The 18,949-nt window shown below is 39.7% G+C and overlaps 3 protein-coding genes across 5 annotated transcripts; 1 reads left to right on the plus strand and 2 right to left on the minus strand.

Annotated features, from left to right (window-relative positions):
* Positions 1-648: 648 nt before the first annotated feature.
* trub2 (TruB pseudouridine (psi) synthase family member 2) lies at positions 649-4,695 on the minus strand. Its single transcript, XM_006783081.2, has 8 exons — positions 4,445-4,695; positions 4,165-4,299; positions 2,954-3,028; positions 2,794-2,855; positions 2,628-2,709; positions 2,028-2,100; positions 1,773-1,909; positions 649-1,682 (listed from the first exon to the last, which is right to left on the minus strand). Exons 1-8 carry the CDS (start codon positions 4,560-4,562, stop codon positions 1,372-1,374), a joined length of 993 nt encoding a protein of 330 aa, XP_006783144.1. The 5' UTR covers positions 4,563-4,695; the 3' UTR covers positions 649-1,371.
* A 257-nt stretch (positions 4,696-4,952) lies between these two features.
* Positions 4,953-7,832, plus strand: hdhd3 (haloacid dehalogenase-like hydrolase domain containing 3). 3 transcript variants are annotated; one of them, XM_006783078.3, is made up of 4 exons: positions 4,953-5,147; positions 5,383-5,609; positions 6,547-6,881; positions 7,157-7,832. In XM_006783078.3, exons 2-4 carry the CDS (start codon positions 5,537-5,539, stop codon positions 7,547-7,549), a joined length of 801 nt encoding a protein of 266 aa, XP_006783141.2. In that variant the 5' UTR covers positions 4,953-5,147; positions 5,383-5,536; the 3' UTR covers positions 7,550-7,832. The 3 variants fall into 3 exon arrangements, with proteins under 3 accessions (XP_006783141.2, XP_035760470.2, XP_006783143.2); XM_035904577.2 differs by having other exon boundaries at positions 6,547-6,698; XM_006783080.3 differs by lacking the exon at positions 5,383-5,609.
* Positions 7,833-10,200: 2,368 nt separating this feature from the next.
* On the minus strand, positions 10,201-18,537 carry tgfa (transforming growth factor, alpha). Its single transcript, XM_035904608.2, has 7 exons — positions 18,231-18,537; positions 17,014-17,190; positions 16,727-16,906; positions 14,457-14,571; positions 13,232-13,381; positions 13,040-13,131; positions 10,201-11,777 (listed from the first exon to the last, which is right to left on the minus strand). The coding sequence occupies exons 1-7, from the start codon at positions 18,271-18,273 to the stop codon at positions 11,770-11,772; spliced, it is 765 nt and encodes a 254-aa protein (XP_035760501.2). The 5' UTR covers positions 18,274-18,537; the 3' UTR covers positions 10,201-11,769.
* Positions 18,538-18,949: the final 412 nt, after the last annotated feature.

The following is an 18,949-nucleotide window of genomic DNA, read 5'->3' on the forward strand; positions in this document are numbered from 1 at the left end:
CAATGTCTGCTTGTGTACTTAATTTGTGCCCTCGTGGAAGTTATGGGTTTCCAGACTGACAAAGACAACTGTGTTAGCAGTGGAACAACAAGTCCGACAGTGGTATTAAGAGCATGTCAACAATGGCGCCACTGCAATAATCTCATATAGTCCCAAAAGAGGTGTTGTGGGAAAGGGAACTGAACTGATCCCATGGGATGCATGTACCCACCTATGAGAAGTTCAGTTGAGTAATGTGGTTATTTCTGTTATTTCTGTTTCAGGCTTAAACATGTTAAAACAACAACAACATCAAATTACCTGGCAATGATAGATTTTTCTGCTGTTGCAGATGAGCTTAACATGGTTATAGTTTTTTGTCTTTCAGCAAGCAAAAATAGAAGAAAGCATGCAAATCCACATCAGAACAAGGGCAGGTGGTGAGTCAGAAAAACAAGCCAATGACAAAAGTTAAAGAACAACAGCTCAGGCCCTGCAGGGCTCCAGTTTTGCCTATTTGGAGCTGGATCCCTGCTGTGCACGAGCTGTTGAAGATTCAGCTCATTTCCCCATAAATAATTTCACATTACTAAGTTCTTTAATCTTAGACATCACCATAATGCCGTGAAAAAAACCCCAAACATTTTAAATTGAAGCAAAGTGGTTTAATTTCAAGTTACCATTTTTATCCTGTGGCAGAGACCCTCTATCATTTCTCGTAAATGGAAAGCTGGCTGCTTTTCTTTGGTTTGTTTATTTCCCACATACACTGAAACTTAACAAGGATCAGACCTGAGTATGACTCCAGTTAGTCTAATCACTACTAGTTTGAGATTACTGGTTTAAATTTAATCAATGTCTGGAGCCACCAAAACAAGTGTAATGTTGACCTTTGGCCAGCTGGGGGAGTATTTATGCCAGTAAAGCATGTATTTGAACTCATCTACAGACCTAAAAAACAACAACAAAAAAACCCCCACAGCAATTAAACTGATACCATAATCAAACATGTGCATTCTTTTTGGTCTTTATTATTGTAAATTCATTCAGAACATAAGAAATAATATTAACATTAAGGAATTAAGCAATACTACAGCATTGCAAAATACAGTTTTTGTTTTCCACCACAGTGAATTTTATATCGATTGATATGTGCAGACTTCTGGGTTTAATTCAATGGGTTTTACAGAAGTATTGCTTTAACTGTTTACAGTTATTTGTATACACATCCTGTATACAAATCACGGTCAAATGTTCACCGGGATTTCTAGTCTGCAAACCTCTTTCCTGACTGAGCTAAACTGTGGGAAGTTATGCAGCGTCATAAAAAAATTTTTTTGATCGGGTCATAGGTGAATGATAGGCCTTAAGTGACTAGTTATTTTACACAATCTACCTAGCCACTCCTTCATTAATTTCACTTTGTTGAGTTTCTGTGATATTGTCTTCAGATGTTTGTAATGCAGATGTCTTGTTCGTTGCCTTTGAACGTTTTTTATTTTTCTTAGTGGAATGATACAACTGGATGGCTTGCATGACATCAGCAGCAGTCCAGTGGTGATGGATCAGAGCGTCCTGTAGGGTAAAAAGTCCGTCTCTGGTGCGTCGTACTCCATTACACACTGCTGTGCTACGCAGTTCCAGTCCTATCTCATGCACAATTTTACGCAGATACTTCTGAGTCTCATTTAGACACTGCACCTCTGTAAAAACAGGAGACATGTTTGAAACCTGACCCGCATTTTTTTTTTTTAAATTGTCAAATATGTTTCATGTGTTCAAGTGAAGATTACCTAATGTGAAGTTGGGAGGCTGGAAGCGAATGCAACGCAAGCCGGTCAAGATGGGTGTCGATTTCCCCTCTGGACCCAGTAAACCTTGCGCAGCCAGCTCATAGGCTTCCTGTGAGCGCATGTCTATGTTGGAATACCTGTACAGCAAAAAAGAAACTATTGTTTAGTACTGTTGCAAATATTTACAGAGGGTCTTATGCAAAAGCAGAGGGCAAAAGATGCCATTATTAGGTTTACAGAAATCTAACGTCTTACGTCAACAACGTTTTTTGGTTGACTCCCTCCAGCATTGACAGAACTCTCTCCAGCTTATCCTGTGTGATGTGATCTAGGAGACAGTTTTTTTTAAGTATATTTAAAGGGACATCAGTTCACATAACAAGTGTTTTGCTTATATTCTTGCACTTCAGGTATATAAATTAGAACTGCTCTTATAAAACCTTTAAAACCACATACACAATTCAGTCACAGGCAGGCCTGAACTGCCATGAGGCAAGAGGTGGAGTACACCCCGTACAGGTCGGCATTCTGTTGCAGGGCTAACAAAGAGATACAGACAACTCACATTCACATTTACGGCCAATTTAGATTCACCATAAGAGTCACCATATTTTTGAGTTAAATTGACATGCATGTCTATGGACTGGAGAGAAACCAGCACAAGGACTGGGAGAACATAGTCCTCACAAAGACTCCAGCAGGTCAGTGGATTCGTAGCCAAGACCCTTTCCCTGCTGTGAGGTGACAATTCTAAACACAACACCTTTGTGCCGCCATGATACTTTATCGAAAAAAACTTTGTTATTTTAAGTGAAAGATTGAGGAAGCTCAAACTAAAAGAGAAATGATTCATACCATAAGTGGACCTTTCCACAACTCGACCTGTGTTAGTGAAATTATCTGTTGCAGTTCCAAATTCAGCCTCCAGGGTATAATCCTGCAAGAAATATTGTAGAATTGGATCTGTCAGCATTGGATCTGAATTGCATCAGTTTATGTCTGAGAGAAAATTACAAATTACCCTCGTCACTCTTGTGGTGTAGAAATCATTCAGCGCCTTGTTTCCATTCCCAACAGCAAGAACTACATTTTAGAAATATGTGGATATTCTCAGATGATTCACAAAACGAATGCCAACACTGTAATTAATAAATTAATTTTTTCAAATGAGCAAATTATACCTAGAACACCCGAGGAGAAAGTATCGAGGCGATGTCCGACTCCAACTCGAATATGCTGGAATTCAGGTCCTGTGACTAAAATCAAAATGAAACATTATATTCACTCACTACAGTGTTATTCACTACACCTGAGGTTTAATTTACTCCAGTCACATCTAAATTGAAACCAGATTTCATAGATGACCTGTTACAGGGTAAAACGGTGGAGACACAGAAATCTGTTATTTCTGTGTCTCCACAGAAAACAGTTATAAACACTGTTCAATATCAAAGTGGAAAAAAAAGTTGTGAAAAAGAAAGTAAAACCTCTTTTAAATCAAAGGTTTTATGTGTCAAATATCATCTGCTACCAAAAATGACGCAAATACAACCTAAGATGAACAACAACACGACACACTGTGTCTCATTTATTTATCTCGGCTTCTGAAATGCTGAGGCAGAGTGTAAAAATGGCCAATGACCATTATGGCCAAACATTTCCACTTTGGTCTCATCTCTCTACATTATAATAATCATTATAATGATCACTCCAACTGTAGAATGGTGGACTTCAGATTGTTTGGCATGACCTTATAACATGTCCCAGGTTGATATGTAATAACAACTGCCTAATTCTGTTGTCTCTTTCTGCTTTTATAAAGGTGGTCACACTGATGATCAATCAATCAAAGTCTATACACAATTGTGTATTTATTTTTTTCCCACACACTGCCTCTGAAATTTGGCTTAATTTTTGTTAAATAAACAATGACACAAAATTATGTTATCCACTGTTGTTCATCCGAGGTCATATTTACCAAATGTGAAGACTTGCTGGAGATCAGAGGATTTTTTTTAATGTTGCGACATGTAAAACTGTAGAAAAGAAAGAGAGTGTACTTTTTTCACTTGTTCTGTAAAAGTAACAGATTTTAAGTTTTGTCTCTTTTTTTGTAAAAGGAGGGCTGTGAACTTTGCCACCTGATGATTTCCACTGAAAATACAGCAGAGATTATTTACTGCAAACTAAAGCATCTGACTGTGTTGTGAAGATGTTTATACTTTAGAGGTGGAGTGATAGGGATGCGAGGTTAGTGCAGCTGGTTTCTATTTTTCACAATGATGCTGACAAAACAGCTGCATGGACCATGAGGTCAGATAAATGTATCTTAATGTATCTTCAGAGCGGAGACAACACTTGTTAAAATTTTCAGTAAGGTGGATGTACATACCCAGAGGGTGCTTGGACAGTACGGGAACCGATACTGCTGATACCGTGAGTCCTTTGGACGCTTCACTCTCATGTCTGGGTTGTGCTAAGAGTCGAACCTCGCGGGGAAGTGGCTGGGAAGGCGCAGCATTCAAACCTGAGGTGTAATACACGCACAGGACATTCAAGTGTTAAGTTAAAGGCATGCTGAGTATTAGCTGCATCATGCCTCAGTTTAACAGCACGCATGGGTGATTGATAACAGGACCACAAGATACCAGTGAAAAATAAACTACACTCACCTTTAAGAAGATTTGTCTCGATGCTGTCCCGTACCAGTTTCCAGTGAACACCAGAAGGTTTGTAGACACAGAACAGGCCCTCTAACTTCCGAAACATCCGAATAGCTGGAGTTGCCATTATTCAGCAGCATCGGATTATACTTACGTCTTGGAAAAATAATAAAACTAATTAAAAAAGACTACATCTCATGGAAATTTTGTCGAGTGACAGTTGTTTTGTTTCTACTGCCACTTTCTTCCACGTGAGCCTACGCGCATGCGTACATGATGACGCTTTTCATTGCTTCTTTTTGGCCATACCGCCATCTACTGGAATGGATGTATGTGTACGCTATTTTAGTCCTTATATAAGTAGAGAAACGCCACCTGAGCTTCCACCAGAATTATTAAACAGCCGCTTATTGTGTGTAGTAACAAGCTGGGAGACGTGGAAGAATAATTGGTATTTTATTGTTTTTTTGTTTGGTTTTTTTGTGTGTGTGAATTTTTACGGTTTGTTTCAGAAGATGGCAGTAGCAGCCGCCACTCAGAGAACAGAGTGGAAAAGAGGACGAAGAAGAAAGCAGGCAGCTAACTTTAGTCGCTGTTTATTTTCGTTGACAGCTGAGAAGACTTCAGTAACATTTCGGCATTTTTCTAATTTGAGGTTTTTGCTGTAAGGTGAAGCTTTGGCCTCTGCTGTTAAACTGCTGTGTGCTGACAGGTACGTTAGTTTGTTTTCACGGGACACTGGTCAGAGAAACGCTACGTAGTTATTGTCAAACTCCACTCGTACATATCCAATTATGGTGAACTCGGAGGCAAGAAACACGTTACTGAAACCAAATATGAGTTGAACTGAAACCTGGAGCTATACAACGAAACAGGATTTGGACGTATCCAGCAGGGTATACCCCCATGGTAAATGTGCTGCCAACCTGAACTTTCTTATGTTCCAGATTAGAGATCAACATGAGGTCATTGCACACTGACCACTCAGTCCTCCTTGAAAATAATATCGCCATTCTTGGAAGATCAGACACCTCTGCACGTGGATAGTAGAAGGATCTGAAGTATTTCAATAGCATTAGACGACCCGCGCAGCACCGTGGTATGATGGTTAGTACCGTTGTCCTACCGCAAGAAGGTCCTGAGTTCCTCCACCATCTGGGCAGAACCTTTCTGCGTGAGTTTTGGCTTCCTCCCAGAGTCCAAAGACATGTGGTTAGTTATCGTTAGTTATTTGGGTATTCTAAATTGGTTATAGGTGTGAACGTGAGTTTGGATGGTTGTGTGTCTCTCTGATGAAGTAGATGAAGTGTTTCACTGTTTAGTAATGCACAACAAGCCAATGTATAAAATAAAATATACTGAGAAAAGGCTGCTATGTTTATTGTTTGAACCACACAGGTTTTGTGGATTTTAGTGTTGCCTACTTTGTAGGGAGGGTAAATGTAGACATTATAAACTCTATGGATGACATTTTTCATCTATGGTAGAATAAAATTTGAATCTGTGTAGTTACATTTTTAAACACTAAAATTGGTGTGAAATGGGCCAAAACTTCAGTCATCTCTGGTCACGTAACAAGTTTTGAATGACGTTCCAAGCAGTGTTTCAGCATATCTACACTTTGTAAGCTCGTCACAGCATCGAAATGTCAGTATTGAGCGTAAGGTATATATCTCTACCTTACAATATAAATAACGTTAAATGTGGGCTGTATAAAAAATAAAAAAAATAAAAAACTCAAATTGAAAAGATGCCAGGTTTAAATATTTTCTTGGTTTTCTGTTCATTGTCTGGTTATTTGTTCTTGATGTCCTCTGAGCCTCTTCAGGCTGGTCATGTTGTTATATGTGTCAGACTATAATTAAAACATATTCAGTAATAAAAGTGTAATAAAAAATACAGAAAATGTTGTTGACCAGTGGTCAAATTGGTCACGCTTAGTATTACAGCAGCAGTTTTGAATGTCTTAAAATCGTCACCCTGACAAACAGTTCCCGTAGCAAGAAAATAAATAATGTTAATAATATTCAAACACGTTTCTCTGTGAGAAACAGCCTGATTAGATAACTCATATTTTGCTCAGCTGTTGTCTTCTCTTTGGTGTCCATCAGGTGTGATGCGAGCTCCTCTGCACTGGGTGCTATGGGATGTGAAGGACACCCTGCTGAAGGTGCGCTCATCTGTGGGAGAGCAGTACTGCAAGGAGGCACAGCGTATGGGCTTGAGCCTCAGTCCTGTGGAGGTCGACGCCGCTTTCCGGCAGGTTTATCGACAGTATTCCAGTAGATACCCAAACTATGGCATCAGTCAGGGCCTGAATGGACAGTCATGGTGGAGGGGGGTGGTGTGGGACACTCTCTCTCAGTGTGGTGTACAGGAGCCAGAGTTGCTAAACACAATAGCCAACAATCTTTACCACAAATTCTGCAGCGCAGATAACTGGGAGGTAAATGATCACTGACACGTTCATACACTTAAAACACCGTGTTTAAAGATTTTAAACAGTTCCTCGAATAATGCTTTTTTAAATTTTATGCAACAATATATAAATAAAGGCTACAGGATGTGTATTTTTTTTTAACTATAATCATCATAATAAGCATTACATACTGAACCAGAAAAACATATCACATTAAATATCTGACTTGTAAAGCAACTTAAACTTTGCCTGCAATGTTTGGAGAATGTCATGTTAAACTGTATAATATTCCTTTGTTTCAGGTATTTCCAGACTCAAAGAAGGCTCTGGAGAGTTGTTCTTCTCTTGGACTGAAGCTGGGTGTGGTGTCCAACTTTGACAACCGCCTGGAAGCCATCCTACACGTTTGTGGGCTGCTGTCATACTTTAGCTTTTTAATAACATCAGAAGAGGCTGGTGTAGCAAAGCCCAGTCCAGCCATCTTTAGTCAGGCACTGCAAAAATGTGGTGTGCCAGCTGATAGAGTAGCTCATATTGGGGACCATTATGTTAATGATTACCTCACTTCTCGGTCTATGGGTATTCACGGCTTCCTTTTAGATAGACATAAGGATGGCCAACTAGATGTTCCTCGAGAGCATCGGCTGAGTTCACTGGATGAGCTGCCGTCACGGCTCCAGCAGCATATGAACTAACATGAGTCATAAGATAAGATAACCTTTAGTCCCACACGTGGGAAATTTGTTTGGTTACAGTAGAAACAAATGGTGTCAAGTGAAATCTACTCAGAACAAACTGGCTTAATTAGCGAAATAATGTATGGACTGTTGACTTAAGTATATCAAACTACTTCATCCTCATAAGACAAATGAAATGCTGATAGAAAAATGTAATGTAAAATGTAAGAAATATTAACATTGTATGGTTATATGTATGTGCACCTTTCATGTCTTTGTATTATAAAATATGTTGGGAAAATAAACCTCTAACTATACTGTGTCTCTGAAAATAGAGAATATGAAGTGAGGCAGCAAACTGTCAGACCTTCGACAAGGTTCTGAAAACATTTCTGAGAGATTGTGGTCCATGTTGATATGCTGTTTGGCATGTGCGCATCCATGATGCAAATTTCCTGTTCCCCACATCCCAAAGGTGCTCTGTTGGATTAAGGTGTGGAGACTAGAGCCCATTTTAGTGCGTTGCCATGTCCAAGAGAACTATTTCAGATGATCTGAGCTTTGTGACATTAGAAGATGGGAACACTGTGGTCATAAAGGAGTGGACATGTTGAGCAATAATAATCAGGTCATTTGGTACAGTGTCCCAAAGGATAGATTCATGGTTTTCTGATGTTTTAAGCCAAATTCTGACCCTACCATCTGACTGTCATAGCAGAAATCGAGACTCATCAAACGAGGCAACTTTTTTTACCTAATCTACTGTCCAAATGTGTTAATTTTCCTGTTTGACTGAAGTCACTGTGTGGTCGTCAAGGTTCAAGGTGTTGTGCGTTCAGCGATGCTGTTCTGCATACCTTGGATGTAACGTGTTTTGATGCTGTTGCCTTCCTATCAGCTCAAAGGAGTCTGGTTATTCTCTGACCTGTAGTAGCCACAGTGCATTTTCCCCCAGAGAACTGCTGCTCACTAGGTATTTTCTCTTTAACCAACTATTCTCTGTAAACCCTAAAGATGCTTGTTTGAGAAAGATCCCAGTTGATCAGTAGTTTCTGAAATAATAAGACCAGCACAAATAACCAGTGAGGTCATATTGAGCACGTCTATATGGCTGTGTGCATTGACTTGATTTATATTTTATTGATGTCAGTGACTTTAAGGTGGGTGACTGCAAAAAAAAATCATCACTGAAGTCTATAGTTTGTGTCTTTGCTTCTCTGTAATGTCATATCTGCACCATCAGGCTAAAATGTCTGTTGGCACCAAGGTAGTGCCAGTGGAAAACATAACTGAGGACTACAACTTTTTTTTTAAATTAAGAAGTTTATATTAACCACTGGAGGAATTGTTTTAGAAGACAAGCCCAGAAATGTTTTTGCAGCACTCGGGACATGTCAATTATTTTACCATCTTTTTAAATAATCGGTTATTTGGAACTTGTCCCCACATTTAGGGAAATTATACAAAACAACCGAGTAACCATCTGCTTTGAGCAGAGCTGCTATGAATTGTTGGCAGCAAATGTATTTGCAATTGATTGTGTCAAGTCACAAGTTGCCTGCATTCTCTCAATTTCTGCTCAGCATCAGCTATGCAGGTACATTTCTTTAAAAGGTTATTCATTAGCAGGCTGCGTTACAAGAGCTAAAAAGCTCTGATCATCCCTAATGATATTTTTCAGTGCTTAGCAGTGAGGGGAACAAGGCAGGGTTGCTTAACCCTAATACCTTTGTAAGTACCCACTTTGACCATCTGGTCAAAGGCAGATACTGGGAATGTTGGACTGAGGATCAAAAGAGCTGCAGAGAGACCAAAGTGGAATCGCTATTTACAGCAAGCTCCAGCCTCTTATAGAATACGGATTGACATTCTTCCAAAAAAAGATTTAATGTTTTTCATTTTTAAAAGAAAGAAGAAGAAAAAAGACGACACCCCTCCCACAGTGTTCATAAAACTATTTTCCCCAAGTCGTATTTTCACTTTCTTTGAGTCGTGTCCAGTTAAATGTTTTCCCCGTCCGACTGTTTGTACGTTGAAGGGTATTGTATATCTTTAGGGAGTCATCCGTAAGAGCTGCTTAATTCAAAGCTGGTTTAGTAGCTCAGCCAGACGGCTCTAAAGGCCTCCACAGAAATCCAATTGCAGGCATAATGGGATTGCAAAAGAAACAAAACCAAGCTTCTCATGCAGAGAGCCAAAGGGAAGAGCAGGAGGTGCAGCATGTCACGAGGGAAGATGTCAATCCAGTAACTTACAATCAAAACAAAAGCTCAGCATTTCAGCACGTGAAGCGGCCTCATATTGGAGGATGAATGTTTGAATGTGAATGGGTATAGATTCTGTGAAATAAAGAAATTAATAAATAAACAGGCTGAATGGCTATATAGCAGAAGCTGGACAAAACGTTTCCCTCAGCCATAAAAGCACTCAAGACTGCAGCTCTTTGTTCAAATGTGCCTGGGGTTCAGAGTTCTGTGTTGGCATTATTGCATCTTGAAATATTCAGTGGAACAGAAAAATAGAGTAGATCAGAAAATTAGGGTATTTTGAGAGAGCGAGAGCTTCACAAGTGAAAAGAAGGTCACGCAAGGAATAGAAAAAGAGACTTGAGAGATGGAACAGCAATTAAGAGACATATGAAAGAGACAGACACACACTTGCATATTTAATTCTTCATTGGAAAACAAATAATGGAGGCTTTCCAGTTGTGCCAGCATAAGTCTGGCACCATAAAGGGATAATGCATGAGAAGCTCAACAGCGGGATGTGTTCACCCAGCAAATCCCCCAAATATATCGGTTTCAATCCTGCAATAGACATGCAAATTCTGCAATGCAAAAATCACGTACTGTAAACAAAGACAAGTTTATCATCCACTCAGAGGCTTTTGGCATAGAAACGCCATCACATTCACAGTGAACACACATAGCATGTGCACATGCTTCACAATAGTGTCAGTTTGTCCTTTAATTCCCTCACCAGTAACATAAAATTATTTAGAAATTTCAAAATAACCACTTTAAACTTCAGAGGCTTTTTTCCCTTTTCCTTTTTTTTTTTTTTTGAGCATTGCTATAAACACGGCGCTCGTATGCTTTGCATTTAAAATAAAAGCTGTGATTTCAGTGCATGCATGCTTAGGGGTATATGTGCAAACCGCGTGCTTTGTCCCATCAGTGCTCGTTCAGGCAGTTAGAAACGGCATCTCTCGTATGTGGATGCGTTTAAGTGTCTACATCGTGCAGTGAGTGCTGTTTTGTTTAGCTTTTTTATAAGCAGTGAAGAAGCTTGCAGATGAGTGCAATTTTCCAAAGGTACTGTAGGATAAAGTGGCCACTCGTGTTGGTAGAGTTCTTGCTTGCAAATTTAAAAAAAAGAAGGGAAAAAAAGAACCTCTGATGCATGCACATGTACAGGTACAGCTTAGGAATTAAAAAACGGAAACTGACAACTATTTTCGCTTCAGGAGCAATAAAGAAAGTTTCATCAAAAACGCTACAGGAATAACTTAAAGCTGCAGTCTCTGCATATAAATTTTGATTTAAGATCAGGAAATCAATGTGCATGAGTCTAACAATTTCTACTTCTGTCGAGTGAAGTGAGTTCCTTCCCTAAAAACAGACACTAAAACATGTTAAAGCACCGGTTTCCCCACACCATAAATTATTAAAATGTCCTTCGTGCTCATAGTGTTCTGATGAAAATGTGCAAAGATATTAAAAGACAAAAATAGGAATTGGGGATGTATGACTCAAGTGAATTATTCTTGTCCTGCAGCTTGAAATAAACGCCTTTTCTATTCAGCATCCACACATGGTGATTAATGGCCTTATAGATAAATTCCCATGTCCTTTAGGCCAGCCATAAACTCTAATCAGGACACACAGGGCTCTTCTCATGCAGGATTTGGCGGCAGCATCAGTCTCAGAGGGTCAAACAGTCTCAGAGGGTCAAACAGTCTGCTGCAATTCGTATTTTCGTAGAATCAAAGAGCAAAGCAAACACATCCCTAATTGTTGAAGTCCAAAAGGTCTCAGTCATCAGATAGGAGAAATGGAGCATTTAACCTCCCACATGAAGAAGGCCTACCTCAGTCACACTTAAGATACTGTATTATCACTTCCCTTCTGGCCAGCTGTACCACTTTGGATGCAAGCCGTGGGGTTTGAGGACCAGGCAGATGAGGAAGACTGAACACGGCATGATACGAAGAGCTCATGTTCAAGTGAGATGTTTTCTCAGACCACTGAAAGACAAAGCCCAAACATTTATGTTTATGTTAAGGAATTGTCTAAATAGTTAATATTCAGAAGGTTATCAACAAATTCCACAAAAAAGACGAACATTAAATTGGTGACGCTGTTGTGGTACATGGGGTATAATGATTTTTTTTTTTTTTCTTCATAGAAACTCTGCTTTTTGGACCCCTTTCCTACTTCCAGAGAGCCTTCTATTTTTAGCTCCCTCATGGAAATCATCTAAAAATAACAATCACTATCAACTAACCGAACCTTTGTCACAGGGATCGTCACTGCAGATGAGAGCTGGGTCTCCATCTATAACCTGAAGAGCCCACAGTTTGCAATCCCAATGATGGAGAGGTCAGGAGCAGGAGCGAGACTTTTAACTGAATTCAAAGTTCTAGTAATCAACGGTTCAAGACTTTTAAAGTAGTATATTTTGCCAGCATGCACCAGCACACAGTTTACTGGCCAGACCTACACAATCAAGTTGCTTTATATAGCAAGGTGAAGATCCTACAAAATTATAACACATAACCCAACACAAGCACTTGGCAACAGTGGGAAGAACAAACTCCCTTGCAATAGGAAGAGTGCTACAGCAGAACTGCAGTCGGGGAGGGGCCACCAGCTGCCTCAACTGCCTGGGTGGGGTGAAGCGCACATCATAAATTCAGTTCAAAGGGGTAACTGAGGGCAAAATATAAGAATTTAAAAACTACTACTAATAAAAGTACTCCAAGCAGTCCAAAGTTGACCTTGAAAGAAAAAACGTTATGTGATATATATTTATCTGCTAAGTTTTTTTAATGTCTGTTTCCCAGCATTTTGAATCTTTGTGATTGCACCTTCTACCTGCATTGTTGTCCAGTTACACCAGCCATAAACATGTTCACAGATTGGTGTTCACTAGTCTAAAAAGGGTCCCTGACAATATCTTACTAGAAATCTCTGTGGCCTGTTTGTGCTTAATGCAGAAGCTCTGAGCCACACACAGCTGTCAGGAAGTATTGAGAAACAGAAATGATTTCATTAAAACTAATGTCCATAACAGAAATGTTTAACCGTAATCACAGACAGATAAATGGATGCAGACTCTGTGCAAACACGGCAAATGTTGACAGCCCATATTAGTTGCCCACAGTCTTCACTGCTCTCAGCTTCCACCCTCTCATATTCATCTAATGGACACTGCATCCCCTGCAGTGTGTAAATGGAACTATGAAGTTAAAAATGCACTTTGCAATAAGAAAGTAAAGTCAAGTACCACTCTCAGATGGACAGCAGGACACGCCGTGCTTTTCTGTAACATAGTGATGTGCGTGGCTGCGCCTGCGACACTCCTGTCTCCACCAGCAGCTGGAAGAAAAACAGAACCAAGCAAACTCACTATGGCATCAATTTCATCTTATTTTCAATTAATCTGTTGCTTACAGCACAAGATATTTATATAACTTACTGTAAGACTGTACATAACACCATGATGAGAACACACCCAATCACACACAACACCAGCACCGTGGCAATGGTCTGTTGCCTGTGATTGGTTGCAACTACAGCGAGGAGGTCTGCATGCTCACACCTCATCCCGATAAAGCCTGGATGACATCTGCAACACAGAAAATCTGGATGAAAAGGAGCCTCTGATGGACATTCATGACACCACCGCTGGCTAAAATGGAAAGTTACAACAGTTGTAGTTAAAGATTGTGATTTCATCCAATATCCAATCAATCATACTGATACCACAGACACCAGAATGGTCAAACTTCAACAATTATGCAAATATGGAGATTTAATTATCTATATTGGTATATGACATAATAAAAGATTCACAAAATCCAAGAAACACTCTGTAAAAACTAACTGGCCACAAATGGCCACAATTTTCAGGGCTGAAAACTGGGGCCACTGTACTGGACATCATCGCGTTAGCTCAGGAATAAAATAATAATAAAAAAAAAAAATCAACATCAGTGACAAAAGTTTGTATTTTTATCCACAAAAGCAGCTTTAGATTCTGCCATAAAGACTAAACCATATGTATTTGTGTATTTGAGATAATAAAACACTGCGGACTCCTTTGACATGAATAAGATTATGATGCACTCACTGATGGTCTAATGGCTCAAGCAGGCCTTAATTGTTTCCACAAGACGATCCCAAACCAAATGAAGAATATATTAAAAAAAAGACTGCTTAGTTGGTCTGCTTTCAGTCCTGACTTGTTTAAGTGTTTGGAGCTTTATGAACCAAAAAAACAAAACAAACAAAAAGAAAAAAAACAGGAGATCTCAAAATTTTGAGCACCTGATATTCTACAGCAATTAATAATCACATGGATTTAGATTTCAAAACATCTGCAATTTGTCTCCTCATTCCCAAAGTGCAGACTGTCACCAAAGGCAGAGGTGATGAAGGGATCTTGCTCACGTAACACTGCCTTGGTATCATTTTCTGTTCAGTGTGACGTTGATGTGTTTTTCAAATAATTCTTTGGATTTACATTTTGCTCAGTGTTGCAACACTTTTGAACAGCAGGTTGTACATCAGCAGGATTGCAGTGCCTTAAATTTCAGTTTCAAACAGTTTCAGCTTTAAACTGTAAAATTGTTGTTTTTCATGTGAGAACCACAAACAGGATGCAAAGGTGGTGTTTTATAAGCATAAATCGACTAACTTACACACATGCGGGTGTCTCTTCCAGTATAAGGAAGCGGCACGTGCCGTGGAAGCAGAAGTGTCGGTGGGAGTCTGGACAGTCGTCGAAATGAGACCGAACCGCTGCTGCTACAAACTCTGTTGAGATGAGACATAATGTTGGTGTTACTCTTCATGTTGTTGATCTTAATGATGTTACCATGTTTAAAGTTGACAGAGTGTTTTTGCAGTAGTGTTTCACACTGAAGCTAATAACCAAAATGAAAGTCTTTTGGTAGAGTAGCTAGCTATTAGAAATCCATTTTATAGGTAAACCTGTTCAATCCAGTAACACAAATAATAATCAGTCAATCACATGGCAGCACCTCAGTGCATTTAGGCATGTAGACATGGTCAGGTTCGACCTGAAGCATCAGAATGGAGCAGAAAGGTGATTTAAGTGACTTTGAATGTGGTTTGGTTGGTGGTGGCATTTCAGAAACTGCTGACCTGCTCTCATAATCATCTTTAGGTCTGACGGCAAATGGACTGAAAAAGCAGCAGCAGCTCTCTGGGTAAAAATGCCTCGTTGATGCCAGAGGTGATGGGAAGAGAATGGCCAGGCTGCTTAAAGCCAAAAGCAAGGCAACAGTAACTCCACCGCTTGTTACAACCAGGGTTTGCAGAAAAGCATCTTTGAATGCAGAACTTGACAAACCTTGAAGCAGATCCTGAAGAACAAGAAACTGAGGCTAAGATTTGCCTGGCGCCACCAAAATTGGTCAGAAGAAGACTGGAAAAACATGCTTGGACAGATGAGCGCCTGCTGCAACATTCAGATGGTAGGTTCAGGATAGTGATGTAAAGGCATGCGGGATATTTACTTGGCACACTTTGGTTCCCTTAGTAACACCTGAGCACTTTTTGGGATGGGGTAGAATGAGAAAGTCACATCATGTGCAGTGGACCAATCTGCAACACCATGCTGCTGTCGTGTCACTATGGACCAAAATCTCTGAGGAATGTTTCCAACACCTTGATGAGTGTTTGCCATGAAGAATTAAGACAGGTCTGAAAGCAAAAGGAGGCTAAAACAGATTGCTTAATATTACGGTACCCATAGTAAATGAACAGCCTACAGGAGCTCAGTATTTTAACTCAGTCTCTTCATATCTGTAAATTTTACCCAAGATTTGTAAATCATATGCAATCCCAGTGCCTGTATTCACAATAGTCAGGATGACAAAGGTGGATGTGATAACTCTAAAAATAGTATAAATCTACCAAGACCTGAAACAACACCACCTACGAAATCCTACAGTTGACACACCCACGCCACAAACGGTAGACTTTAGTTCCCAGCTGCGGACGGCTTTGTGGTGGCTCACGTCTTTCATTGTACCTGAGAGGAACAATTACAGTAAAGAACGTCAATGAAAACCCCCAGTGGGAGCATGCAAACAAAATCTTTTCCCATCAGTCTTACTGGGACTGAGTGCCCATCCCTGCAGGTTACATTGTTCTTAACAAAAAAAATAAAGCCTACAATGCAGCTTTTTTATCAAGCAGCAATCTCAGCTTTCCCTGTGAAACAAAACAACAGGACAAAAATAACCGATTAAATGAACACAAGGACAAAACATGACATTTCTTTTACATAGGCAGTACAGCCAACCAAATTCCTACACTACTGACTCAAACAAATGTGAATGCAGCACAACCATCCAAAAACAGATGCCACTTTGTGAGAGCAATGAACATCCAGACAGATAGTTGTATTACACGCTGCCTTCGTCACACACTTCATTCCAACGGTAAATGGGCTGTTGGACTGCAGTCTACATGTATTGTCTCCTCCTTTCAGACTCTGTGAAAGCGCTCCGTTGTGCCTGAGGCATCTGCCTGACAACCCCTCTCACTTTCCATGTGATTTTGATGGCAATTTGAAGTAGGACTGAGAATGAATACATCCTTTAGGGCAAGAAAAGGTGTTTTTCAGATGATAATTCAACACTGTAGGTGCAGCTTTTGTAAAACAGCTAATTATATCCTGCTCATATACACTGGCCCTAATCTTTCATTTAACATAATTGTTCCCTGACTCGCACTAAGAGGATCAATTATCAGCGCGCGCCACACTGTCTGCGTAATGTTAATGCACTGTTGGGAAACATTGCAGTGAGAGTATATGGGTGCTGCCATGAACAGAAATATGACGTGAAATGCAGGAAACATTCCTATAGATGGTTTGACAGCAACCCTAGACTTCCTCTGCATCTTCACGTACTTGTGACACTCATATACTGAAACTTACTTTTAACAGGGTGGATGTTGGTAGTAGTGGTTCCAGTGAGGCTTTTGGTTGCGCTGCTGCTGGTGTTTGTTGAAGAGCTGCTTGCTGAGGTGTTAGCAGCAGAGGAGGTGGCATTAATAGAAATGGTGGCATCAGTAACTGTTGCATTTGTCTGCCTTGGTCCAACTATAAAGAGAGAACCTGTTAACATATGATTACAGATACAGAGAGAGTGGATAAAAGGACAGCGGCATGTGGAAAACATCTCAATCATGACCTTAGATTTTCATGGATCATGACTTGCTTACTTTTAACTGTAGGGATGTTGGTTGTGGTTGGAATTGTTGTACTTGTGCTTCTGCTGCTGGTTGTTGCAGAACTGCTACTGGAGGCATCTGGAGGAGCAGTGGAGTTTATACTGATGGAAATATTGGCTTCAATAGTTACTGAACTGCTGTGCCCTGCTCCGAAGGTAAAGAAAGAGCCTGCAGAGAGAAACATAAACAGCTGTTAATGTAGGGCAGGTATAGTGTGAATATCACACACATAGGATTAACACCCCAAACCCTGCAGGACAAAAATACCACAAATTTCACTGTTAACTCACTATCGAGTACCATACATATTGTAAAAGTACCTATAGAAATATTTTTAATACATATTAATATAATCTGATTGCTGGCCATTGATAGAAGCTTGTTTCTGACCAAAAAAAAAATATTTTTCTTCCTTTTATAAGCCAAAATTTCCACTTCCCAACTCAAACCTCTGAGAAAATTACTCAAAATTGAGACAGTAACAGAATAACCTGAAATTCTGACTTATGGATGGCTAAGAAATATTAACAATAATAATGTTTTTTTTGTTTAGTGGCAGAAAGCAGCTTCCATACCCCTCCAAATGAAAACCAGGTGTCTTATATTCTCCTTATTAGATCAACCTGAAGGTTATATCTAACAGTCTACTCATGGACCATTATGACTTACTCTTCAATTTGATATTAATGCTTCATTGAGTAACAGGCACCCAACAATAGTAACAGGGTCAAGCACCCACTAAAAGGATGAGATGAAAGCACTATAAATACAGCTGGTCCCATGAAGACACGCAATTACAACCGGAAAACTGAAAATAGATCCTAGAAATAGAAGCGGTGGTTTATTGTTTAAGGTGATGACTGACACCAAACGATTATGAGAAATGTGACTGCACACACTCTTCACCTTCCAGTCACAAATATAGTCAATAGAATAATTAGTCCAAGTAGATCACCCACATAAGTTAAAACACACCCACCCACTAAAGCCATTTAAAATAAATAAATAATAAAGTTATTGAATTTAATGATTATATAACGTTAAATAATAGAGCCCAAAAAAGCACAGGGGGAGGAATGCTCACATTCAAGCTTATTAACTTTGTTTAATTTCTAATTAATTGTTTTTCAACACTGAACACAGCGTTTGACGTCACTTTCACGAGTGAGATTACAATCGGACGCTTTTCTACAGGGTTGGCTACTCACCGCTAATGAGTAAAATTGTTCCCCAGAAAATCCGAGTCATCATGACGAGCAGCTCTCCAAACCGCAGGAATATGACGAGCAGTTTCACTGAAACGCGGGTGTGTTAAGAAGCCATATCAGTCATTAGTGTTGCAGACCCCGGGACAAGCAGCAGCCGCAGCGGCGACCATCAGCAGAGACCACATTTAATCCGGCGAGCATACACCTGACCTGTTCTCTAGTGTCAAACATTAACATCTGATCTATCCACAGCTTCTTTTGGGGCGCAGAAAACTAACCGCGGTCGACTTTACCTTCTTTGCCTTCCTGGATGTCCGAGGGTTTAACTTCACAGTGTTCCGTTGAGGAAATTGGTGTGTAATCCCGTCAGAGCTGACCAATTAGAGGCAGGGAGGGAGGGAGGAGGAGGAGGAGGGGTACCATCCCATTATGACCTCAGTATGACATCTATGTTTATTTTTTAATTCTTAGCCCAAATGTAAGAGTTCAGTTTTTGTGTATTAATATTTAATCTGATTTAAAGTGTGAGAGAGATGTTCTTCTCCACGTCTTCTCCACTCCTGCTACATCAAGTTTAAAAAGAAATATCCAATAATAAATATTAAATAATTATAATTAAAGAAAAACACAACTGGTTTTTTTTTATTCTTATCCACTCTAACCGATTAAATGCCAATTAGAGTACAGAATTTCCCTTTAAGGCAAATTTTCATTTGAGA

This window comes from Neolamprologus brichardi, chromosome 5 (assembly GCF_056152115.1).
Source record: "Neolamprologus brichardi isolate AB-2024 chromosome 5, ASM5615211v1, whole genome shotgun sequence".
Taxonomy (NCBI): domain Eukaryota; kingdom Metazoa; phylum Chordata; class Actinopteri; order Cichliformes; family Cichlidae; genus Neolamprologus; species Neolamprologus brichardi.

Coding starts and splice junctions, on each gene's coding strand:
- trub2 (XM_006783081.2), bottom strand. CDS start 4,562: ATGGCAACTCCAGCTATTCGGATGTTTCGGAAGTTAGAGGGCCTGTTC. Junction 1,910..2,027: donor AACCAAAAAACGTTGTTGAC/GTAAGACGTTAG, acceptor TTTGCTGTACAG/GTATTCCAACATAGACATGC. Junction 1,683..1,772: donor GCCTCCCAACTTCACATTAG/GTAATCTTCACT, acceptor CTGTTTTTACAG/AGGTGCAGTGTCTAAATGAG.
- hdhd3 (XM_006783078.3), top strand. CDS start 5,537: ATGATGGTTAGTACCGTTGTCCTACCGCAAGAAGGTCCTGAGTTCCTC. Junction 5,610..6,546: donor TCTGGGCAGAACCTTTCTGC/GTGAGTTTTGGC, acceptor GGTGTCCATCAG/GTGTGATGCGAGCTCCTCTG. Junction 6,882..7,156: donor GCAGCGCAGATAACTGGGAG/GTAAATGATCAC, acceptor CCTTTGTTTCAG/GTATTTCCAGACTCAAAGAA.
- tgfa (XM_035904608.2), bottom strand. CDS start 18,273: ATGATGACTCGGATTTTCTGGGGAACAATTTTACTCATTAGCG. Junction 17,191..18,230: donor AACAATTTTACTCATTAGCG/GTGAGTAGCCAA, acceptor TTCTCTCTGCAG/GCTCTTTCTTTACCTTCGGA. Junction 13,132..13,231: donor GTGTTATGTACAGTCTTACA/GTAAGTTATATA, acceptor TTTTTCTTCCAG/CTGCTGGTGGAGACAGGAGT.